At 43.5% G+C, this 25911-nt stretch overlaps 1 protein-coding gene across 4 annotated transcripts in view; it reads right to left on the bottom strand.

Moving 5' to 3' along the window:
- Positions 1–13041: 13041 nt before the first annotated feature.
- The window catches only part of abcc4 (ATP-binding cassette, sub-family C (CFTR/MRP), member 4), a 268298-nt gene continuing 255428 nt past the window's right edge, over positions 13042–25911 (bottom strand). For all 4 annotated transcript variants that reach the window (XM_059970351.1, XM_059970353.1, XM_059970350.1 and 1 more), the window contains one exon: positions 13042–15265. In XM_059970351.1, the coding sequence (XP_059826334.1) occupies positions 15158–15265 (108 nt within the window). In that variant the 3' untranslated portion in view covers positions 13042–15157. The remainder of the gene's footprint in view (positions 15266–25911) is intronic.

Here is a 25911-nt window from a genome sequence, read left to right as displayed (position 1 = left end):
TTCCCAATGATACGGAGTTCATCCAGTTCCAGCTCTAGCTCCATTATGTGGAGTGTCAGATGCTGCAGTGGAATGCAATTCTTGCAAGTGAAGTAATCAGTGACACTGAGTTCTCCCTGCCTTCCAACATCCTTGAAGAGGAACATTCCACTATTCTGCCTGGCATATCTAATGTTCTAAATGAAGAAGTATAAGAAAGGAAAACTATCACCTACAGCTGTTTTTGTTTTTGTTTACAGCTGCTTTTGCCTTCTCTCACTTAGGCCTCTCCTCACTGAAGCCTTCAAATCCCCACTCTAACTCTGACCACTCCAACAATGGTCGCTCCACATGCCACTGCCTTACTTCAATTTGTTCTTGCCAATCAATCCTGAATGCTGATTGGCTGCTGCTCAAAACACCAAGCTTTTGCAAGTAACTGTTTTTTCTATCAATCAATGAACCTGAATGAGCTACATCTTCTCACGCTTTCAAAGTCCATTTGGCTGCTGCTCAAAATTCTTCCATACCATGTACTTCCTTCTGTAATTCTTTTTCCCTTTTAGTTTAAAAAATCTTGCAATATTTTCTTTATGCATATTCATGAACCCAGAGATCATTGAGCCAGTCCTCATCAGAGATGTCGAGGCCGATGCTGTTTGTCATCTATATCAACTATTTGTGTTCATATGTAGAGGGCTGTTCACAGATGACCCTAAAATAGGTGGTATAGCGGATAATGAAGAAAGTTATTTTAAATTACAGGGAGAGTCTTAATCAGCTGAGTAAGTTTGGGCTGATGAATGGCAAATTGAGTTGAATTCAGCTAAGTGCGAGGTATAGCATTCTGGAAAGTCAAACCCAGGAAGGACTTTCACAGTGAATACCTATTCCTATTAAAGCTTTCCACTCTCACATTAAACTTCTGCCCTCCAGTTCCTGGGAAAAAGACAGAGTGCATTACCTGTCTGTGCCCCTCATGATTTTATAAATGTCTCTGAGATCACTTCTCAGTATCGCATGTTCTAAGTTCCAGCCTGTCCGACCTTTCCCTGTAACTCAAGATCAAGTAACATCCTTTTCTGTACTCTTACCAGTTTACTAACACCATGACCTCACAACTTTATACTCACTACCCTGACTTGTGTAGTTTGCTGTGCCAAGTCACCCTCACCAACCTGTGTCTCCACTTCCAGTGAACCAAGATGATACTGAAAACCCAGCAGCATCTGTGGAGAAGAACCCATATAGTTATCTGAAGCTGGTGAATTCAATTTCTAGCACTGGCCCTTCCACAATTTGACTATTGGGTTCAATGTCAGTCACTGCATTATAGAAAGCACACGAGTATTTAAAGAGGATTCTGATGAAACTTAGCAGGATGAGGAACAATGCTAAGGTGATGGATTAGGAATTCTGGAATATTACCTTTAGGAAAAGTTGACAGGTGATAGGAATAAATAAAATGATGACTGGTCTGGGTAGTGGGATTCTTTTCCCTTTCGTATCAGGATGGAGGTGACATATATAATTAGGGAAGAAAATAAATAACAAAATGGAAAAAATAAACTATTATGCAGCTTGTGGATTTGGATTGAATCTGGAATACACTGTTTGCTGATGTGGTGGGGGCCGGTTATATTGTGGCTTTCAAAATGGATTCAGACAAATGCATTTTAAGGAATGATTTGCCAGAGTATGAAGTTTTTGGCCCCATGTCTGAAAAAGAATGTGCTGGCATTGGAGAAGGTCTAGAGGATGTTTAGAAGAATGATTGTGGGAATGGAAGGGTTAATGTATGAGGAGTATTTAATGGCTTCAGGGCTGTATTTGCTGGAGTTAGAAAAGTGAGGGGGAGATGGATCTCGTGGAAACCTATTGTATATTGAAAGGCCAAAATAGAATGGACATGGAGAGGATTTTTCCTATGGTGAGGGGAGTCTAGGACCAAAGGGTACAACTTCATAATGAAAGAATGGCCCTTTTAGGACAGTGATGAGGAGGAATTCCTTTAGCCAGAGGGTGGTGAACCTGTGTAATTCATTGCCACTGACGGCTGTGGAGGCCAACTATGTGGGTACATTTAAAAGGGAGGTTGATAGTAAGGGCATGAAAGGTTAAGGGAAGAAGGCAGGAGGATGGGATTGAGAGAGAAAATAAATCAGTCATAATTGAATAGTGGGGCAGACTCAATGGGCTGAAAGGAGCAGATTTAGGCCAATGTCTTATGGTCCAAAAAAGGACCGGATGATGGAATTTGTGAGTTGTGCTGGTAGAGAGCTGGCATGGACACAATGTGCCAAATGGTTTCCTTCAGTGCTGTAACCATTCTACAATGCTATTGAGTCCTGTGAGTTGCTAGGTGCATGAACAGACACCTGGGGTAACTCTTGTAGACTGAATGGATGTTTTCCAGAAAAGTGCATTTTGTTCCTCGGACGCAGAGGAGATAGCATTATGAGCACTTTGGAAGAAGTGCCAGTGAATGTGGAAGATTTTTTTTGAGTTAAAAGGCAGGTGTTGCACCTCGAGTGGTTCCATGGCAAAATGCTGACAGAATAGTGGGTAATGTAGATGAAAGAGCAAGTCAGACAGAGGTGGATGCAATGGTCTCTTTGAAATGCTGAAAGACAGGGAGGAGATGTGGAAATTACACTGACAATGGAAGCTGATGGGAATGGGATGTGAGATAAAGGGCAAACAATCCTTTTGATTTTTTGTCTGAATCCTAATGATGAGGCAATAGAGCAGGAAAGTGTGAAACTGGTTGGGAGTCCTGATAGGAGGAAGCCACATTTAGAACAAAGAACATAGAAATCTACAGCACATGTTGTGCCGACCATGTAACCTACTCTAGAAACTGCCTAGAATTCCCCTAGTACATAGCCCTCTAATTTTCTAAGCTCCATGTACCAAAGGCTCTGCTGTGTGAAGTCAAATTATTAGAACAGGTAAAACAGAGACGAGAAACTGGCAGAAAGGCGTTATTTCAGAAAGCAAGGCTGGAGGAGAAACCATGCGAGTGAGTAGACAATGGAACCAGATGGAATTTGGTCATTGGTGACAAATCAGCATATAGGAGGGAGATAGAAGATCTGGCTGAGTGGTTCCAGAACAACATCTTACTCAACATCAGCATGACCAAGGAGCTGATTATTGACTTCAAGAGGCAGAAACCAGAGGTCCATGAGCTAGTCTTCACTGGAGGATCAGAAGCAGAGAGGGTACTGACCTCTGAACTTTGAAGCACTTACAAATACCTTAAACATTTGAAAATGCCTTTTGTTACAAAATCAAGTTGTCAGACTTTTTATACTCTACTGCTTGGTCTGTAATGCATATACAGTACTTCACACATAAGTATATTCTAACACTATCTACAAACCAACACTAATAACCCATACACAGTCACTATTGTAAACAGTGGCTAAAATCTAAACAAAGTGGTGTCTCATAATGGAAACAAACATGTAGAATTATCACTTCTTTTCTCTGAAGATCATAACACTTGTGGAGAGGTATTAATGCACGTATTTAAATTGAAGGCATTGGGTAAACTGCTTATATTGAGTATAAACAAAACTGTTAATCAAAATAAGAAATACAGTGGAATTTTAAGAAGGAAATATGATGAAGCTAAAGGACAACTGGCTTGGTAATTAAATGCCATCTTAATAAAGAGAACACAATCTCTGGTTTTTGAAAGATTACTATTATGATTCTTCTTTCTCAGTTTGGATTTGCCGCATCCCTTTCCTTATAAAAGTCCTAATAGCTTCTACTACTGGCTGGTAGCGCAGTGACATCAGCGCCGGACTCCGGAACAAAGGTTCCCGGATTCGAATCCAGTCGGGCCGTTCCCGAGTACACTTTCCATTCGTGCCGGGTTGAGTGTTGAGCTCGCAACTCATCCTCGTAAAATAAAGAAAAATACTGTGAAATGTCTGTGTGAGGAGTGGCGCACCAGTCTTTCGTTCCGCGCCTTGCAAGGCATGAAAATGCCCAACACTGACCTCTCAAGCCTGAGTCGACATCATCATCATCACATTAAAGAACTGTATTAATTATTGTATATAATAATATAGTCCAATGATGAAAACCCTCAGGGATTATTTCAGGGTTATGAAATTATGTATAGCATAGGTTTTTGTATCCCATACGACTACTTTCAGCTTGTCTGCGAAACAGCTTGTTATTCTTTTCTCGTGTCTCCTTTCTCTTTTCGAGGAGGCTGGGGTCCTGTTGGAGTCTGTGATCTATAGCTGCACCTCAAACTACAGTTCTATACAATCAGTGGGTACTTGGCCTGGCATTTGGATATCATCAGGTGTGGCCTGGAAGACATGCATCTTTAGGGTGCAGCCCTGTAGATGACATGATGCATTGCCAACTGAAGTGTTGAGGGAGAGTGCAACATCAGGACAGCAGGCGGTGTGCACTGCTGTAGGAAGAAAGCCCCTGCACTCCTGCATCCCTCTCTCTCCCCCGAGTCAAGGGACTTAGATAAGCGATGTGGAAGATTGTGTCATCGAAACGGCAAGCTGGTGGTCTCCCAGTTTCACTACTGTACTTTTGCTACTGTTGGTGTGTGGGAGGGGGGCTTTGGAGGTTTTGGCCTTTCACCCTCTGGGATTTTTTCTATTTCATGGATGTCTGTGAAGAGTAAAGATTCCAGGTTGTATACTGTATACATTCCCTGATATTAAACTGAACCATTGATTATAGATTGACTGAATTGAGAACCAGTCTTCAGGAAATAAAATCTGTACACAACTTAACTTTCAACTGATACACTGTGACTAGGCAAACCATTCATTCTGATTCTGCCAGAAAGAAACCAGATTAGGAAAGATGAGAGATGAATACTCCTGCTATTAGCACAGTGATGAAGGCATAGTTCAGGACAGATCTGTTTTGTCACTTAACCTTTAGGTTATTTGTATATTCATGGAGCCATCCCTTAACACCATAATAAACAGCATATTTTGGGTCTCTGGCTTTTGGAATAGACATCAGTATGGAATGCAACACACAAAATGCTGATGCATCTCAGCAGGTCAGGCAGTATCAATGTTTTGTTAATGAAAGTCAAATGTTTTGGACCAAGACCTTTCTTCAGGACTGGAAAAGAAGGGGGAAGATGCTAGAATAAAATGGTGGGGGGAGGGGAAGGAGGATAGCTAGAAGGTAAAAGATGAAGCCAAGTGGGTGGGAAAAGTAAAGGGCTGGACAGGAAGGAATCTGATAGGAGAGGAGAGTGGACCATGGGAGAAAAGGAAGAAAGAGGCACATCAGGGGGAGAGAGTTTTTTAAAAAACTGGACAGAGATCTATGTTCATGCCATCTGGTTGGAGGCAACCCAGATCCAATATGAGGTGTTGCTCCTTCAACATACGAGTTGCCTCATTGTGGTGTTAGAGGAAGACATGGTAATGGGAATAGGTATTAAAATGACTGACCACCAGGAAATTCTGCTTTTGGCGGATGGAGAAGAGGTGCTCGATGGAATATTCAAAGGGGTTCCTCTAGTTGGGATGTGCCATGGTTGGAAGTGTGTAATAATGTAAATTTACCTGACTATATCCCCTGTTAAAGTAGGTGATTATAACAATAAACAAATACATTTTCAGTTGTAATGTTTAAGTATATGTAAAGGGGGTTTCTTTTTTTCTCTTTGTTACTGTGTATGTAATCAAAAGGGCTTCTTTTGTTTTGTTAACTAGCAGGAATGCTTCTTTGTTGCGAGAGAGTGCTGGGAGAATTGTATTCCTTTGTAAACCAAATGGGGATTAATGTTCTTTCTTCTGAGTCTGTAAGCTTTTGTTGACGGGCTTTTGGGGAGATCGGCGCGAGGGGGTCGAGAGAGAGGACGCAATGCTCTAAGCTGGGTGAGGATCGGACCCCAAAGGGGGGTCCGAGGCCAGGAGATTCTCCGGGGGGGGGGGGGATGAAGCTAGATGTGCTTGGTTGACCACTCGGAGGGTCCTGAGCTGCGAGTCGAGGAGTTTGGAGGGGATCGAATGGTGGCCAGAAGACTTCAGTAATTGAGCTCCAATGGTTGTGCATGAAGTGGTTTGGACTTTGATAAATTTGGTGCCTTTTCTTTATTTTTTTCTCTTCATATATACTGTATCGTTATTAATCACTTAGTTATAGTAACCTTTATAAATTGTACTCATTTAATCGCTTATGGTGTACTGTCTGTTTTTGGGCGAGGCGGGGACATCACACAGCATCCACACCAGCTGATTACCCAGTTTGGCGGGGCCGAAGGCTGCTCCCCCTAGACGAGAACGAGCTGAGCGAGCCTGAGGCGACCCAGGGGGTTACATTGTGAGGTGCTCGTCCGGGATTGATTTCTGTGGAGGCTGTGTGATCACCCTCTTTGGATTGTGTCTGCGGTGAAGAGCTGGTGTGCCTTTGTGGGTGTGCAATTGCTGGTTATCACTGCGTGTGTGTTGGGTGGGGTGGCTGCTGTTGGTAGCCTGGAGGTCGTTGTTCGAGTTCCGACTAGTGCTGACGAAATGGTGGTGGGACCATGGGTTGTTTGTACTTTTTGGAGAGTGAGGAGTGACAAGTTGGGATGTTTCAGCAGTGGTGAGCTCCGCCCGGTTATTGGAATAATGTCCAGCCCTAAAGGGGCGGAGGCGTGGGCGGAGCGGACCCCTCAGTTGTTGGGTGAGTGGCAGTGCTTGGCTGAGGAAAAGCGACAGGGACGGGTTGAAAGTTTGAGTAGGCGGGCTGGTGACTTTGTTAGAACTGTCGGGCGCAATTACCTCGAAATGACAGCTGCCAGTTCTGGGACAGTGTGAGAAAATGCATGTGGTTCGACTGGAAGTCAAATGCTGCAGCTGGGGGGGGGCTTATCATATCCGTGGCAGGAGATTGGTGGAAAGTTTTTAGGGTATCCCTTTTGCCTAGGGGGGCAGATAAATTGCTTGTGGTGCCAAGGGGATCTGTCAAGGGGATCAGTTGTTCCGTTGATTCGAGAGGTGTTGGGAAACTTAGAGGAGGCCCAGTGGGGGAACGGCTTGGGGTCTCTGGGGGAGCACGTTCCCAGCAATGTACCAAGGAACTCCCGAAAGGAGCGGACCCTATTCCTGAAGGCTTAGAGGGACCAAGCGCACAGGTGTTGTTACGGATGGATGGAAGTCAAGTTAAAGCCATCCTCGGCACCGGGGCGCCGGTTAAGTTGCTGTACAGTTTGTTTTATAACTGTTATTGGAAGCATTTACCCTTGACGACATTGAGGACACTGGAGATTCGGGGTACCAGTGCCGGTGATTATCCAGACAACGGTTGTTGGTCAGTGAAAATGGAGTTCTTAGAGGCAAATGTGGAGGAGACTGAGGTTCATGAATCGTTAATGCTGATGTGTCTGGACACTGTTGAGACGGGCAGCGTTTCTGTTCTAGAGAAAACCAATATCCTGCTGGTGCGCTTGGGGGCCTGCCCGGAGGAGGCGGGTGAGCGCTGTTTGGAGGCATTGTCGATGCACCCAGGGTTTCGAGCAGCTTGTGCGGATGTGTGTAGCAGCATTGGGCCGATACCGAATTCAAACAAGAGCCAGTGGTGGTACAGCCTGGGGGAAGTATCTGAAGGTGAGACCCCCTTAGTGGACGCTGCGAAATACCACGAGAGAGGGGAATTGACTGCTGAAGACACCTCGGAGAGAGAGAGGTTGCGGCGACTGGCCCCTGAAGCCGTGGAAGACGTAGGCAGCGTGTGTGTGGATTATATTGCGCTGAAGAGGGGCACTGTCAGTGACCAGAATATGGCCCTGAGGGCCGAAGAGGCGATGGCCTGTCTGAGTGGTGCGATGTGGTTTAAGGTGCTGGATCTGAGGAGTGGATGTTGCCAGATCCCGATGAGTGGGGCCGACAAGGAGCAGACAGCCGTTATAAATTCCCTAGGAGCCTTCCGGTCCGAAAAGATGCCACAGGGCATATCTGGAGCCCTTGCAACCTTCCTGCGGGGCAGGTGGAAGACCATAGGGGATGTGGAGGCATTTGGAGTTTTAGTGTATGTGGATGATCTCTTGGTATTTGGATTTGCCTCAGGAGAATATGAAGTGAGGTCGTTGCAGGAGCAGCTGAGAACTACCGAGTTAAAGTGTTTTCTGGACACGTGCCAGGGCTGGCGAAGGTTGCAGTTCGTGAGAGACTGTCTCTACAGAATCAAGTTTGAAATGAAGACGGAGAGACTGGAGAAAGTGATCTGGAACCATTCGGAAGACTTACAAGTTGGAGAGAATGAAGAAAGTTGTCTGACTTGGGGTAATAGCAAACTGAGAACCCGGAGAGGGGAGTTTGCGGAGGTGAAGAAATTACAGGCAAATCTCAGAAGAGAGAAGCGGAAGCTTGAAGGGAACCTGAAGATCACCATCGACAGTTCAAATGAAGTGCAAAACCTGAAAGTTGATCTGGAAGAAGTCATGAGGAAGAAAAAGCTGGAGAGAAGTGCAGTGAATACTGAACAGGAGGCTGAAGAGACTGCAGGCCACGTGTTTCCGTTTGGAGAAGATCAAACAGCAGCTACCAATTGCAGAAATGAAGAATAGAGATTCGATGGATGATGTGCTGGATGTGTGGTACATGCTGCCTTTTGCTGACTTTCCTTCGATTGAGAAAGAGACCTTTGGCCCTTCTCCCATTGAGTCAGGTGTAGCGGGGAGGGTTAGCTGTGTGCAGTGTGGGGCATGAGTGAGAGTTTGAGAGAGGAGTTGGTAGTGGGCCCAAGGTATCCCCAGTTGTGTCTGAGCCTGAAGGGTTTAGGTGAGGGGGTACGGAGGTCTCAGAAGGGTTAGGGAACTCCCAGATAGTTGGCCTAAGTAGCGCCTAGGAACAGGGCGTGAGGTTTACTGTGTGGGGAGGAGATATCACTGTTTGTGCTTGGGTTACGGTGTGTTGGCAGGAAAGGTGGCGAGTTATTTAATAGTCATGAGGACATGACCTTTATTTGGTGGGGGGAGAGTATAAAGGGGGTTTCTTTTTTTCTCTTTGCTACTGTGTATGTAATCAAAAGGGCTTCTTTTGTTTTGTTAAAAGCAGGAATGCTTCTTTGTTGCAAGAGAGTGCTGGGAGAATTGTATTCCTTTGTAAACCAAATTAATGTTCTTCTGAGTCTGTAAGCTTTTGTTGATGGGCTTTTGGGGAGATCGGCGCGAGGGGGTTGAGAGAGAGGATGCAATGCTGTCAGCTGGGCGAGGAACGGACCCCAAACGGGGGTCCAAGGCCAGGAGGTACTCTGAGGAGGGGGATGAAGCTAGATGTGCTTGGTTGACCACTCGGAGGGTCCTGAGCTGCGAGTCGAGGAGTTCGGAGGGGATCGAATGGTGGCCAGAAGACTTCAGTAATTGAGCTCCAACGGTTGTGCACAAAGTGGTTTGGACTTTGATAAGTTTGGTGCCTTTTCTTTATTTTTTTTCTTCATATATATTGTATCGTTATTAATCACTTAGTTATAGTAACCTTTATAAATTGTACTCATTTAATCGCTTATGGTGTACTGTCTGTTTTTGGGCGAGGCGGGGACATCACACAGCATCCACACCAGCTGATTACCCAGTTTGGCGGGGCCGAAGGCTGCTCCCCCTAGACGAGAACGAGCTGAGCGAGCCTGAGGCGACCCAGGGGGTTACATTGTGAGGTGCTCGTCCGGGATTGATTTCTGTGGAGGCTGTGTGATCACCCTCTTTGGATTGTGTCTGCGGTGAAGAGCTGGTGTGCCTTTGTGGGTGTGCAATTGCTGGTTATCACTGCGTGTGTGTTGGGTGGGGTGGCTGCTGTTGGTAGCCTGGAGGTCGTTGTTCGAGTTCCGACTAGTGCTGACGAAATGGTGGTGGGACCATGGGTTGTTTGTACTTTTTGGAGAGTGAGGAGTGACAAGTTGGGATGTTTCAGCAGTGGTGAGCTCCGCCCGGTTATTGGAATAATGTCCAGCCCTAAAGGGGCGGAGGCGTGGGCGGAGCGGACCCCTCAGTTGTTGGGTGAGTGGCAGTGCTTGGCTGAGGAAAAGCGACAGGGACGGGTTGAAAGTTTGAGTAGGCGGGCTGGTGACTTTGTTAGAACTGTCGGGCGCAATTACCTCGAAATGACAGCTGCCAGTTCTGGGACAGTGTGAGAAAATGCATGTGGTTCGACTGGAAGTCAAATGCTGCAGCTGGGGGGGGGCTTATCATATCCGTGGCAGGAGATTGGTGGAAAGTTTTTAGGGTATCCCTTTTGCCTAGGGGGGCAGATAAATTGCTTGTGGTGCCAAGGGGATCTGTCAAGGGGATCAGTTGTTCCGTTGATTCGAGAGGTGTTGGGAAACTTAGAGGAGGCCCAGTGGGGGAACGGCTTGGGGTCTCTGGGGGAGCACGTTCCCAGCAATGTACCAAGGAACTCCCGAAAGGAGCGGACCCTATTCCTGAAGGCTTAGAGGGACCAAGCGCACAGGTGTTGTTACGGATGGATGGAAGTCAAGTTAAAGCCATCCTCGGCACCGGGGCGCCGGTTAAGTTGCTGTACAGTTTGTTTTATAACTGTTATTGGAAGCATTTACCCTTGACGACATTGAGGACACTGGAGATTCGGGGTACCAGTGCCGGTGATTATCCAGACAACGGTTGTTGGTCAGTGAAAATGGAGTTCTTAGAGGCAAATGTGGAGGAGACTGAGGTTCATGAATCGTTAATGCTGATGTGTCTGGACACTGTTGAGACGGGCAGCGTTTCTGTTCTAGAGAAAACCAATATCCTGCTGGTGCGCTTGGGGGCCTGCCCGGAGGAGGCGGGTGAGCGCTGTTTGGAGGCATTGTCGATGCACCCAGGGTTTCGAGCAGCTTGTGCGGATGTGTGTAGCAGCATTGGGCCGATACCGAATTCAAACAAGAGCCAGTGGTGGTACAGCCTGGGGGAAGTATCTGAAGGTGAGACCCCCTTAGTGGACGCTGCGAAATACCACGAGAGAGGGGAATTGACTGCTGAAGACACCTCGGAGAGAGAGAGGTTGCGGCGACTGGCCCCTGAAGCCGTGGAAGACGTAGGCAGCGTGTGTGTGGATTATATTGCGCTGAAGAGGGGCACTGTCAGTGACCAGAATATGGCCCTGAGGGCCGAAGAGGCGATGGCCTGTCTGAGTGGTGCGATGTGGTTTAAGGTGCTGGATCTGAGGAGTGGATGTTGCCAGATCCCGATGAGTGGGGCCGACAAGGAGCAGACAGCCGTTATAAATTCCCTAGGAGCCTTCCGGTCCGAAAAGATGCCACAGGGCATATCTGGAGCCCTTGCAACCTTCCTGCGGGGCAGGTGGAAGACCATAGGGGATGTGGAGGCGTTTGGAGTTTTAGTGTATGTGGATGATCTCTTGGTATTTGGATTTGCCTCAGGAGAATATGAAGTGAGGTCGTTGCAGGAGCAGCTGAGAACTACCGAGTTAAAGTGTTTTCTGGACACGTGCCAGGGCTGGCGAAGGTTGCAGTTCGTGAGAGACTGTCTCTACAGAATCAAGTTTGAAATGAAGACGGAGAGACTGGAGAAAGTGATCTGGAACCATTCGGAAGACTTACAAGTTGGAGAGAATGAAGAAAGTTGTCTGACTTGGGGTAATAGCAAACTGAGAACCCGGAGAGGGGAGTTTGCGGAGGTGAAGAAATTACAGGCAAATCTCAGAAGAGAGAAGCGGAAGCTTGAAGGGAACCTGAAGATGACCATCGACAGTTCAAATGAAGTGCAAAACCTGAAAGTTGATCTGGAAGAAGTCATGAGGAAGAAAAAGCTGGAGAGAAGTGCAGTGAATACTGAACAGGAGGCTGAAGAGACTGTAGGCCACGTGTTTCCGTTTGGAGAAGATCAAACAGCAGCTACCAATTGCAGAAATGAAGAATAGAGATTCGATGGATGATGTGCTGGATGTGTGGTACATGCTGCCTTTTGCTGACTTTCCTTCGATTGAGAAAGAGACCTTTGGCCCTTCTCCCATTGAGTCAGGTGTAGCGGGGAGGGTTAGCTGTGTGCAGTGTGGGGCATGAGTGAGAGTTTGAGAGAGGAGTTGGTAGTGGGCCCAAGGTATCCCCAGTTGTGTCTGAGCCTGAAGGGTTTAGGTGAGGGGGTACGGAGGTCTCAGAAGGGTTAGGGAACTCCCAGATAGTTGGCCTAAGTAGCGCCTAGGAACAGGGCGTGAGGTTTACTGTGTGGGGAGGAGATATCACTGTTTGTGCTTGGGTTACGGTGTGTTGGCAGGAAAGGTGGCGAGTTATTTAATAGTCATGAGGACATGACCTTTATTTGGTGGGGGGAGAGTATAAAGGGGGTTTCTTTTTTTCTCTTTGCTACTGTGTATGTAATCAAAAGGGCTTCTTTTGTTTTGTTAAAAGCAGGAATGCTTCTTTGTTGCAAGAGAGTGCTGGGAGAATTGTATTCCTTTGTAAACCAAATTAATGTTCTTCTGAGTCTGTAAGCTTTTGTTGATGGGCTTTTGGGGAGATCGGCGCGAGGGGGTTGAGAGAGAGGATGCAATGCTGTCAGCTGGGCGAGGAACGGACCCCAAACGGGGGTCCAAGGCCAGGAGGTACTCTGAGGAGGGGGATGAAGCTAGATGTGCTTGGTTGACCACTCGGAGGGTCCTGAGCTGCGAGTCGAGGAGTTCGGAGGGGATCGAATGGTGGCCAGAAGACTTCAGTAATTGAGCTCCAACGGTTGTGCACAAAGTGGTTTGGACTTTGATAAGTTTGGTGCCTTTTCTTTATTTTTTTTCTTCATATATATTGTATCGTTATTAATCACTTAGTTATAGTAACCTTTATAAATTGTACTCATTTAATCGCTTATGGTGTACTGTCTGTTTTTGGGCGAGGCGGGGACATCATGCAGCATCCACACCAGCTGATTACCCAGGTTGGCGGGGCCGAAGGCTGCTCCCCCTAGACGAGAACGAGCTGAGCGAGCCTGAGGTGACCCAGTGGGTTACATATAAACTGTCGTGTCAGGAGAGTAAGATTCTGTTGGATTCTTCTGTGAATAAACACTTGCAGTACCGTATATATGGCTCAGTTTTAGTCAGTCACAACAAAGACCATTTGTACAGCTTCACTAACTTTTATTACAACTATAAGGCATCAAGTATTTCCAAATGGAGTAGCCATTTCTGGTGGAGACTAAACAAATAATTTCAACTGTCTTATATACATAGCAATATTCAAAAATTTTATTGGTTCGAAATAAAGTTTAAATTGACATATTTGCAAAAGTAATGTAGTATAAAGTTTCCTGTCAACTACTGGACTTCCTTATAAACAACTAAATAAAATTTAATCCTGTAAGTGTAGACCTGTGATGCAGAGGTTATTGCTTGTGTGAATTAAATACTCTGGAAAAACTCACTGAAGAACAAAATATGAATATTGTTGCAACTACAGTAGACAAAAGGTTCAAGTAACAGAAAAATATTTGAATTTATAGGGCAAGATATAATGAACAGCTTCACTGTTTGTTCTTTGCATAAACATTGAAAGTAACGGATATCGAGGAGTAGATAGGGAAATAGATCCTGGAAAGGTGTAATAATAAGAGTTTTCATGTTGGGAGATTTTAATTTCCCAAATATCAATTGGCATCTCCCTAGAGCAAGGGGTTTAGATTGGGTGGAGTTTGTTAGGTGTGTTTAGGAAGGTTTCTTGACTTAGTATGTAGATAAGCCTACAAAAGGGGAGGCTGTAGTTGACTTGGTATTGGGAAATGAACCTAGTCAGGTGTCAGATCTCTCAGTGGGAGAGCATTTTGGAGATAGTGATCATAATTCTAGCTCCTTTACAATAGCATTGAACAGACAAGTTAGAAAAGCGTTTAATTGGAGTAAGGGGAATTATGAGGCTATCAGGCAGGAAATTGGAAGCTTAAATTGGAAACAGATGTTCTCAGGGAAAAGAATGGAAGAAATGTGGCAAATGTTCAGGGGATATTTGTGTGGAGTTCTGCGTAGGTGTGTTCCAATGAGACAGGAAAGTTATGGTAGGGTACAGGAACCATGGTGTATAAACGCTGTAATAAATCTAGTCAAGAAGAAAAGCTTACAAAAGGTTCAGATATATTAGAGATCCAGAAGACTATAAAGCTAATTGGAAGGAATTAAGAAGGAAATTAGGAGAGCCAGAAGGGGCCGTGAGAAGGCCTTGGTGGGCAGGATTAAGAAAAACCCCAAGGCATTCTACAAGTATGTGAAGAGCAAGAGGATAAGACGAGAAATAATAGTGTGACAAATATCAAGTGTGACAGTGGGAAAGTGTGGAAGGAAACAGAGGAAATAGCAGAGGTACTTAATGAATACTTCAGTATTCACTGAAAAAGATCTTGGTGATTGTAGTGATGACTTGCAGCAGACTGAAAAGCTTGAGCATGTAGATATTAAAGAGGATGTGCTAGAGCTTTTGGAAAGCATCAAGTTGGATAAGTTGCTGGGACTGGATGAGATAGACAGTCAGAGGCTTTTTCCCAGGGCTGAAATGGTTGCCACAAGAGGACACAGGTTTAAGGTGCTGGGGAGTAGGTACAGAGGTGATGTCAGGGGTAAGTTTTTTACTCAGAGAGTGGTAAGTGCGTGGAATGGGCTGCCGGCAACGGTGGTGGAGGCGGATACGATAGGGTCTCTTAAGAGACTTTTGGATAGGTACATGGAGCTTAGAAAAATAGAGGGCTCTTGGTAAGCCTAGTAATTTCTAAGGTAGGGACATGTTTGGCACAACTTTGTGGGCTGAAGGGCCTGTATTGTGCTGTAGGTTTTCTATGTTTCTATAGTTGAGGACAGAGTCTGAGACAATCTAAAGTGATGGTAGTCTTGTGCACATTCTATACAAACCCAACTTGGATTGTCCAGCGCCTCACAAAACATTACTAAAGGCCAAATTTGTGTCCTCCCCCAAATTTTCAAGTTCTTTCCAATAACTGATAAATCTGACGTCATTCTTAAAGGCAAGTGTGTGTTTAGGCAGCAGTATATTTCTGTATAATATCAAGTTCAAGTTTTCTAAAACTAAATGCAGCAAAGGGTGATGGAATCTGGCCCAGGAACAGAAGGGTGAATTATCCTGGTGCAATTTTTTTTGCTGATTTACAATTCATGTTTTGTTAGTTAACACAATCCTTTCCAGAGCATTTCCCTTATTACTTGAATAAAGGTGCTCCACTTCCCCTTTCCTCTGCTCAAAGTGAAGTCTCAAAGACAATACCACTGGAGGGTAAAATTGCAGAGCCATTGGCTTCCATTTGGTCAGTTAGTGCTTCTTCCAAAGATTTCCTTTTCAAGTGCACCTGTCAAAACAAAGAAAAACACAATCCTAAATGTGTTCTTGAATACATTCATAATAGGAGCATAATCCTATCGTTTCAAGTGAAATAAAAGTTTGAAATGGCATTTTTCTTAGATTTCTTATTTGATTATATGGAAGAACAGACCTTTCTTCCTGAAACTATTTTTCTGAACTCATTCTATACAAGACAAACAAATAATTTCCTCATATTTTCACTCCATGAGTAACATATGCATTCAGGTCAAAACATCTTCAACATTACAGTTTAGTTGTGCTCAAGTTGCTCGACTCTACCCCAAAACAAAGTAATCCACTTGATTGGCATTACATTCAGAACCTCCACCACAGCTGCAGTTTGACTACAAAATCACTACAAGAACTCATCAGGGCTTCATCTGACAGCACCTCATAAACATCTGACTTCTGCCAGTTGGAAAGAAAGACGGCAGGTGCTGGGAACTTTTCATTTTTAATGGGTCATCATCCCAGAATTCCTTCTCATGGGAATTCTCAGTGTGAAAGCATCTGCCACAACATCCCGGAATTCCCTCTCATGGAGCAGTGTGAATGTACCTTCCACAACATCCCAGAATGCCCTCTCATGGAGCAGTGTGAAAGCATCAGCCACTACATCCCGGAATTCCCTCTCATGGAGCAGTGTGAAAGTACTTTTCATAACACAGGCTCTTTTATTCATGCACTGCAGCGGTTTAAGACGGACTAGTGTAATTTTTGATCAGTTGGACCTAAGTTCAATTTAAGCTTCAGAGTTAAAAGTAAATTTATTATCTAAGTACATATATGTCTCCATATTTTTTACTACCCTGAGATTTTTTTTAACTTAAGGGTATTCACTGAAAAAAAAGAGAAACATAAAAGAATCAATGAAAATCTACAGTGCAAAAAGTTTGAACAGTAAATGGGCTTTTCCCAACAAGTGCCAATTCCCTTCACTGTGCAGTAAATGGCTGAGCTTCAAACTGCGTTCATCAGTGAAAAATGAAACATTTCTGTTGAAATACTAATCTCAGTAAAGATTTTCCTGTCACATAACAATGGAACCTTCAGGTGTTATTTGAACAGGAACAAAATATAACTAAATGTACAATTTATGTTGGTGATTTTAGTCATTAGTTATGGAGCAACACAGTTGCTAGATATTCAGAATAATCCAACAGTCTTTTTACACCTTTTCATACATTAAAGTAGTATTCCTGTAATTCAGAAAAGGTTACAAATCAGCTTCACAGTGGATTATCTAGGAATTAAGAAGATCAGTGCATGGATTTAGGGTGGATTTGACAATCATGATCACTGCGATGCAGTTAGATGCATACTATAAGGTAAGGTTTCCAATGCCAAGTGTCTGGAGAGTGGAGCAGATAATTAGACACAGGGCCAGTGTATTTCATCCTTCATTCATCTCACAAAATACATTTATGTTAAAATTAAGCAAAATTAAATACATTTATCTTGCGGACTCATTCAAAAGTGATTTGTGTAAAGGGTAACAGATTGAAGAATCAACATCATAGTTCCAATTGTCTGACCGGCATTGTCTTCAGATACAAGTTTCCATTGGGAAAAGCAGATCAGACCAGTTAATTTATTTTGATTTATCTTGAGCAATAAGCAAAGGAATACAAAGTGCTGAAGTAATGGAAATTTAATATTAGTAAAGTTAGTTTCTGATTTTGACAGAGATGGAAAAAACCTCCACATACTGTACATCCAACAATCAAAAGACTCAGTCAACCTTACACACCATCCAGCTAATGCCATAGAAATTGGATGGAAACACCTACAAAACATCTGTTTTAATATTTAAGTTTAGATAAAGATGTTCAAAATGCATTGTTTTCATCTAAATGTCAGGGATACCTCCTTTGAGGAATGTACCATTTTCTCTGTGGTGGTAATCAGTTGCTGCAGTAACTGGTTTGATGGTAGTTTCATTACAAGTTAATTTGATTTAATGTCGCACTTATTCTTCTTGGAAGTGCCATCTTACTCTAAAACAGGAGTTCCCAACCTGGGGTCCACAGACCCTTGCTCAATGGCATTGGTACATGGCATAAGAAGGTATCAGCGCTTGCCCTTCCCTTGGACTACATCAGTGACGTGGAGAGGGGTGACCCGCTGCATGGGCAACAACCGGTTCTTCAAATCGTCCCGCCCAGGCTTGTGTCCTGGAGAGGACCCAGTTGTATACCCATGATGCCCTGGGATCGATGGCTGCCTACTACTCTAAGCAAAACCATCCCTCTCTACACAGATGTTTTATTTTAAACTGCACAATTTTAACTGCTTTCACCTACATTTCAAACTCCTTACAACATTTTACCTTGCAGCTATTTGATTAAAGCTCTAAGTACAAGAGATTCTGCAGATGCTGGAAATCCAGATTAACATATACAAAATGCTGAAGGAGCTCAGCAGGTCAGGCAGCATCTATGCAGATGAATAAACTGTTAACGTTTCAGGCCGAGACCCTTCATTGGGACTGGAAAGGAAGGAAGAAGAAGCCAGAATAAGAAGGTGGGGGGAGGGGGAAGGAGTACAAGCTGGAAGGTGATAGGTGAAACTCGGTGCGTGGGGGAGGGGGATGTGCTAAGAAGCTGGGCGGTGATAGGTAGAAAAGGTAAAGGGCTGAAGAAGTAATCTAATAGAGAGGAGAATGGACCATGGAAGAAAGGGAAGTAGATGGGGCTCCAGGGAGAAGTGATAAGCAAGTGAGGTGAAGAGGTAAGAGGGGAGCCAGAGTAGGGAATGGGAAGAGAGGGAAGGGGGAAGGGGAAAAGTACCAGTTGCCATCAGGTTGGAGGCTACCTAGACAGAATATGACATGTTGCTCCCCCACCCTGAGGGTGGTCTCATCATGACAGAAAAGAAGGCCATGCAAAGACAGATATGTTGGAACGGGAATGGAAATTGGAATTAAAATGATAGGCCCCGAGGAAACTCTGCTTTTTGCAGACAGAGTTATGTTGCTGGACAAAGTAGTCCCAACCTATGTCAAGTCTCAACAATGTAGAGACTGCACTGGGAGCACTGGATACAGTAGACGATCCCAACAGATTGGCAGGTAAAGTGTTGCTTCACCTGGTAGGACTATTTGGGGCCCTAAATGGAGGTAAGGGAGGAGGTTGATGTGGCAGGTGTAGCACTTGTTCTGCTTGCAGGGCTAAGTTCCAGGAGGGAGGACGGTGGGGAGGGAAAATAAACAAGGGAATCATAGAGGAAGCGAATCCTTTTGGAAAGCAGAGAGTAGGGCAAGAGATAAAGACATATTTGGTTGTAGGATCCCCTTGGCAAAAGTTGTGGAGGATGATGTGTCAGATGTGGAATGCCCATGGGTGGTAGGTAAGGACAAGAGGTAGCGGGAAGATGGGGTGAGACTGAAAGTCTGGGAAATAATGGATATGGGGGTGAGGGCGGCATCAATGCTGGAGGAAGGGAAACCCCGTTCTTTGTAAAAGGAGAACATCTCTGATGTTCTGGAAAAGATATGGCAGAGACGACGGAACTGAATGAACAGAAACACATTTTTACAGGTGGGACGAAATACAGTCAAGATAGCTGTGAGAGTCTGTAGGTTTATAAAAGATATCAGTAGACAGTTTGTCTCCAAAGATGGAGACAGAGAGATCAAGAAAGGGAAGAGAGGTGTCAGAAATGGACCGAATGAATTTGAAACTCCTAATTAAACTCTGACTATGCAGAAGTGTACAGGCAAAGTCTGCCAGACATGCCCAACAGTTTAACTAGTGACTCATAAGTGTGCACTAAACCTATCAGTCATTCAAACAAGCTGGTAAATTCATTATTCCATATAGCCTATGGAGGTAAAATAGATCTCAAAGCTAGCAGCCTAGTTGGTAGCAATAAACATGCTGTACAGTCACATCATTGCATTGTACACGCCATCTGAAGCTCATTGCATTGATTGGACGTACTGGGGATAAATTTCTTGGCAAGCTTACTTGCTTGCCAGTTTGTATGAAACCACAACACACAAGATTTCAAGTAACCCTGCTTTCTAAGCCATTGTGTAAAAATGTCTAAAATATCTCAAGAACATATTCCCCACCTGCCCAGGTCAGGTCTATACAGGATAAATATGGTAAATATTTTCCTCAAGCAGCAAATCTGCATTTACTAAAGACCATAGCAAGCTTTTACTTTCCATCGTACTGCTGGCCCCATTGTTTATGCAACTACTTAGAGAAGTAATGCACAGGAGAATTTAAAGCAAATGTCTTAACACCTTTCATTGCACAGAAATTGTAATAATTATTGATCATACATGCTGATACATTTTAATGCTTTATCAATATCAAATAGAAGGAAGAAAGTATTGCTACGATAAGTAAAATCATTTTTGCTGTTGAATTGAAAGATAAATGAAAAACGGGGTAACAAAAGGCAAGTAAATCTAGTCCCTGCACAAGGATTTCTCATTTTCTAACATGAAATGAACAAAATAGGTTTGACAGTAATATCAGATTAGGACCAGTACATTGTCAGAAGCATGACTGACAAGTGTAGATACTTCAGTATTATTTGTATTAAATCTCTGCATTGAATTTGTTGCGTAAAGCAATTTTTTGAGTTGGTAAATCAGAGCGATGAAGAGAGCGACTACAATGAGAAAAAAAGCAACCTGACAATGACCAAACCAAGCAACATTCTGAAAATGTAAAAAAGTGATACTGAAGTAATAAGGTAGTCATATGCTGGGCCTTTCAATTGTTATAGTCTATCAAATTCTACTTGTGCTGAGGCAGATGTAGGTCTTCCGATAAACGCAAAACCTGAATAAAAAGGAAATGAAATAATATCAGGTCTTACTGTTTTTTAATGGCCACATTCTAGCCATTTTTCATACTTCCTTGGCATCTCTGTTCTTTGACAAGTAAACATAACACAAATGAATTGATGCCAAGGCTACTTCAACTTTATCTGAAATGTATTCAAGAGAAAGAATACATAAATAAAAGATGTATTTACACAACATATATAAAATCTTTTTTCCTTTGATCTTTAGAGTGTAGTCAGTTGGTTAAAAATATGACTATCAAATCCTGGAATTAATCTGATCTCTGTCTGTTCTGGTCGCCTTTAATACAGCTTGAAATAAAGGCTTATTGAAAAGCAGATCAATTTTGAACTTTAAATCAAGTACTTCTCAAAGAGGCATGCTACTCCACAACTATTTTAAAGAATGAAATTATTTTGTTTCTCTAAGGAAAACGGCAAGTAATCAAGCAGGATTTGGCAACAGCTTGGTATACTGGAATTTTCTTCCACCATCCTTTTCATTTACCACCATATTGTTAAAAATTTTAGGAACTTACTAAGCCAAAAGCTAACCTCTTATTCTTAGTTAGAGCTAGTTACCAGCGATGACTTGCTGACTAGGAGCTTTGGAGCCAGAATACAAAACAGATGCATTTCCTGATGAAGTGATACATTTGATTGTACAAATTGCAAAGGCCAGGAGGAAAGTAATACACAATTGTTAAGCATAGCAAACAGAAAACACAATTAATACACTGACTTGACTAATTACAATGAATAGCAGAAAAAATCCTGTTGTTTACTAAAATGTTTGTTATGAGGACAGATGTTCTGAAGCTGTGTCTGTAGCTGCTAGTATTTAAACATCTTCTCTGCTTGGAAGATCAGCAATACAGATTACACTTTTCAGTTGAAGTTCCTGTAGGACCTGTGCTGGCACGATTAGCTCTCCATAAAATTACAAGGGCCAGTATTTTTGTTTTCATTTCTGATCACTTTTCATTTTGCAACTAACCAAACCCAGTCTTGTCCATACCTGACATCACAATGAAGAAATATGCAGCAGGGGCTACAGAATATTACTGAGGAGTAATACTCTCATAAACTCAATCACACAAACCCATGAAAGCTCAGCTACTTGAAGCACTGATCTCGATCTCTCTGCAAGGACTCACAAGAAAGAAAGAGGTGGCTGCTGTAAGGCAAGAAGGAAAGTAACTGGAAAATGTAGTATTCCCCGAGAAGTTTTCCTGCAAGCTGATGACAAGGGATCCTACTTGCTTTCAAAGTTGTTCATCATTGCCATTGATACAGTACATCATGTATCTAAAAACCTTGACCAGAAATAATAATCGGTCATTATCATATGCAACTCTGGTAGATCAACCAATGGTCCAGGAATCTACAGGCAACATCCCTCTTGTGTGTCCTGTACAAACTCCGAGATCACATCAAACTCTGAAGAAATATTGCTGATAGTAAACTGGCAAAAGGCTTTGCATGTCCAGCGGATGAATTCCTCACTAGAGGTACCCAGCCTCTGACCTGCCCTTCAGTCCACGTGGCTAATCCAATTTCATTTCTGGACAACACCCACTCCCGAAGATTCTTTTGGTGGAAAAGTTGGTGATGGTCAATCCCATTATGGATGCATATATATTAGACTAAACAAATCAGAGAGCATTCTTTTAAACTGAGGATAATAAATCTTCTAATAGGAATCTGAGGAGAGGATATGTAAGCAAATCACAAAAGTAAAAGAAATATGGTTATAGTTATGAGTTATTTTAATTTTCAGACTATTAGAAGGGATTAGGAGACTAAAGGGCTAAGATGGAGTGGAATTTACTAAATGCATCCAACACAGGTTGTTGAGACATTATGTAGGTAGTCCTACTGCTGAAGGGGTTGTGCTTCATATTATCTTAGGAAATTAAACCAAGCAGATAGTGGAGGTGTTGGTTAGAAAACACTTTGCAAACAAGTCTGTAAGTTTCAGAGTTCAAAATTAAAATCAGAATCTGGTTTATTATCCCTGATAGGTGTTGTACGTTTTTGATTTGTGGCTGCAGTATATAGTAAAAGGCATAAAATTTACTCTGAGTTAGTGGTCACCAATCTTCTTAAGCCCAAGATCCCCTACCTCGGCCTTAGTGAAAGGCAAAATTGACCCCAGATCGATTAGTTACATGCATGCGCACTGGGGCAGAAAAGACCAGAAGTAAAACCCCGCAACTCGGAAATAGCGATACTCGAAGCAGGTTCCTTATGTCCAGTCTATTCTGCAATTTAGTTTTTGCGGCTCTCAGCACTCAGCTGCTGTCCCGCGCTGCTCACATTTTTTCCACTCACAAAATTCAATGGGTTTGTCTTTAAGTGCAGGGTGCTTGGACTCAAAGTACCGAAGCAGTTTTGAGGGCTTTATTGCCTCATAGACAGCCTCCGGGCCCGAACTCCAGCCTACCACCTGCCTGCCGCCATATGCTTTGGCCAGGTGCGGCTGGTTGGGGGTGGGGTAAGAGGACAAGGTGAGGGCCGGAAGTCCCTGTGCCGGGGCCGCAGCAGTCGCAATCTGGAGAGAGTGACCGACTGAGTGAGGAGTGCGACAGGGCGTGCGCCCGCTCCCCCCTTGTAGGATCTATCGGCTGACAGAAGTTTGTTTCAGTAGATCGTAGCGAGGTAGCAGCTACTCTGCTACTTACGAAACCCTGAGCCCGAATTAGGTCGTCTGTGAATATTTTAGCACTGGCTTCCCCATGAACAGTCTGTGTGGTAAACAGGTTTCGAGGCCGCACAAGGCCAACCAGTGATCCCTGGTGCGAGGGTGTCACTGCGTTTAGGTGACCTTGCGTGGGTTCAAGTTCAACAGTGGGCATGACAGGAAATAAGGAAAGGTGCAGCAGACTCAGATCGTTTCCTCGCGGCCCAGTGGTTGGGGACCACTGAATTACACTGTGTAGTGCAGGGAAGCTACACGCATGCGCACTGGGCAGAAAGAATGGAACTAAAACCCCACAACCCGGAAACAATCTCTCAACAGTATTTGTGTATTTATTTTTCTTTTTTTTTGGGGATCTACTGGGAAAGTCTCAAAGTCTCAAAGATCGACCAGTCGATCGCGATCGACGGGTTGGCGACCACTACTCTAAGTTATAATTTAAAAATGTTGCAAAAGAGGAATAGTGAAGTATTATTCATGGGTTTGTGGACTTTTCAGAAATGTGAAGGCAGAGAGGAAGAAACTGTTCCTAAAACATTAAGTGTGGGTCTTCAGGCTCCTATACTTCCTGCCTGATGGTAGTAATGAGACGAGGACATGTCCCAGATGGGGAGGGTCATTAATGATGGAAAGGGATAAAGTTGGTTAGTTAAATCCTTAAATTAAGGTAGACTGCATTAGAGAGGACATGTGGGTAGTAGATTGGGAGCAAATATTTGCAGGTAAAACAGTATCTAAAACGTGGGAGACTTGGAACAATTCAGGGACTGCATGTTCCAGTAAAGATTAAAGAAAAATGTGGCCAGATTAGGGTAACTTGTATGACAAAGGTGACTTGGGAAAAATAAAGGAAGCATAGGGCAGATATAATCACCTATAATCAAGCTAGTCATTGGAAGAATATAGAGGGTGTAGGAGAGCAGCAAGAGGTCACCCTTGGCAGGAAAGATTAAGGAAAACCTAAAGTTATTCAATATTAGACCAAGAAGATAGCAACAGAGAGAATACATATTCTTCGGGACTGAAAGAGTAATCTATGTGTGGAGCCAGATGACGTGGATATGTTTGTACATGAATACTTCTTGTCCGTATTCACCAAGGAGAACAATGCGGGGGATTGCAAGTTCCAGGGTGGATCCATTGATTGAGTCATGTAGGTACTGAGAAGGTGGAGGTCGTAGATGCCTTGATCTACACAAGGACCGGATGAGATCTATCCAAGGAAACTATGGGAAACAAAGGAGGACACTGCTGGGACTGTGACAGAGATTTCTGCATCTTTGTTACCCAGACAAAATACAAAATACTGGAGGATAGCTCATGTTGGTCCTTTATTTAAAAAGGGCAGCAGCGATAAAACAGGTAACTGTAGGCCTTATACTTAGTGATAGAGAAGTTACTGGAGGTTAAAGGACATAACTTATGTTCAATTGGAAAGGCTGGGGACAATTGGGGCTGTTACCCAGCATGGCCTTGCAAGAGGGAAATCCTCTCTCTAATTTGTCTGAGTTTTTTGGTGAGGAGAGGTAACTAAGGTGACTGACAAAAGCAGGGTAATAGATGTTATCCCTACAGATTTCGGTAAGGCACTTGACAAGGGTCCTGGTCTGGAATGTCAAGGCACATGGGATCCAAGGTGGAATGGACACCTGGATCCAGAATTGGATTGTTCAAAGGAGGTAGAAGGTGGTGGTAAAAATCTGTGACCAGTGATATAGAGCGTGTTGAAGAAGTATTCAGTCCCCACAACTATTTTCACATTTTATTGGCTTATTTTCTAAATTTAAAATATATCGAAGCAGAATTTTTTGAGCTAATCTACAAAACACTGTGCATTATATCAAATAAAAAGAAAATTTAATTAAAAAAACAAAATTGTGACGCTGAAAAACAATTCATTCCCTTTGTAATTACTATGCTAATTTTCCTGAGGTGCAATCCTGTATATTACTTTCACAGCTCACACAATTTACGGATATAGAAAATTGGAGGGACACCCATTTTCAATGAATTCATAAGAATAAACAAACCATCACTCTGTTGGTTCTAACAATATGATAGATTTTCAAAAGACCAAACCAAAATGAAGACAAAGGACTACTTAAGACAAGTCAAGGAAATGATAATAGAGAAGCACAAGACCATATCATAGGTACTGAGTATACCGTTCTTAAGAGCTCAGTGCAGTCCATCATAAAAAGGAGAAAAAATATGAAACCACAGCCTCACTGCCTAGGTCAGGCTGCCCTCTAACCTTAGTTGCTGGAGAATAATTGTACTTGTAAAAGAGACTACAGTGATGCCAACAGTCACTGAGTGAACTGCAGAAGTCAGCAGCTGCAACCGGAGATGAAGTTCTTGGCTCCACAATCTCTAGACCTTGCATAAAATGTATTTATGTAAGAGTGGCGAGGAAGAGGCCCTGGCTAAGAAAAAAAAACATATCCTTGCCGGTAAAGATTTTGTAAAGTGTCACTTGGAAGATACCGTAAAGATGTGGAAGAAGGTCTTGTGGTTGGATGAGACTAAAGTGGAATATTTTGGCTTTAACACTAAGGTTATGTGTGGCTTTAATTGAATACTGCACATCAGCCAAATACGATGGAAGTAGCATCATGCTACGAGGATGCTCTTCAGCAGTAAGGACTGGTAATCTGGTCAGGATTGATGGGCAGATGATTTGTCTTTCAAAAGGACAACAACCCAAAGCACACTGTTAGGGCAATCATGAAGTAGGTTCAAAAGAAGAAAACTGATGTCCTTGAGTGGCCCAGTAAGAGTCCTGACCTTAACTCCATTGAACATCTCTGGCAAGTCCTCAAGATAGCTGTCCACTGCCGCTCCCCAACTAACGTGGCACAGCTTGAGCAATTTTGCAAGGAGGAATAGGTAAATATTGATCCATCACATTGTGCAAAGCTAATAGAGAATTACCCTATAACAGCACTAATGCGAACAGTTGCAAAAGGTGATTCAACCAATTACTGATCAAAGGGGGAAAACACAGACAAGAGAAGATCTGTGGATGCTGGAAATCCGAGCAACACACACAAAATGCTGGAGGAACTTCGCAGGCCAAGCAACATCTATGGAAAAAAGGATAGTCAATGTTTCGGACCAAGACCCTT

The sequence above is a fragment of the Hypanus sabinus genome, chromosome 5 (genome assembly GCF_030144855.1).
Source record: "Hypanus sabinus isolate sHypSab1 chromosome 5, sHypSab1.hap1, whole genome shotgun sequence".
NCBI classification, from domain to species: Eukaryota; Metazoa; Chordata; class Chondrichthyes; order Myliobatiformes; family Dasyatidae; genus Hypanus; species Hypanus sabinus.
The sequence above is the reverse complement of the archived record's forward strand: the minus strand, read 5'-3'. Positions and strand labels throughout refer to the sequence as shown.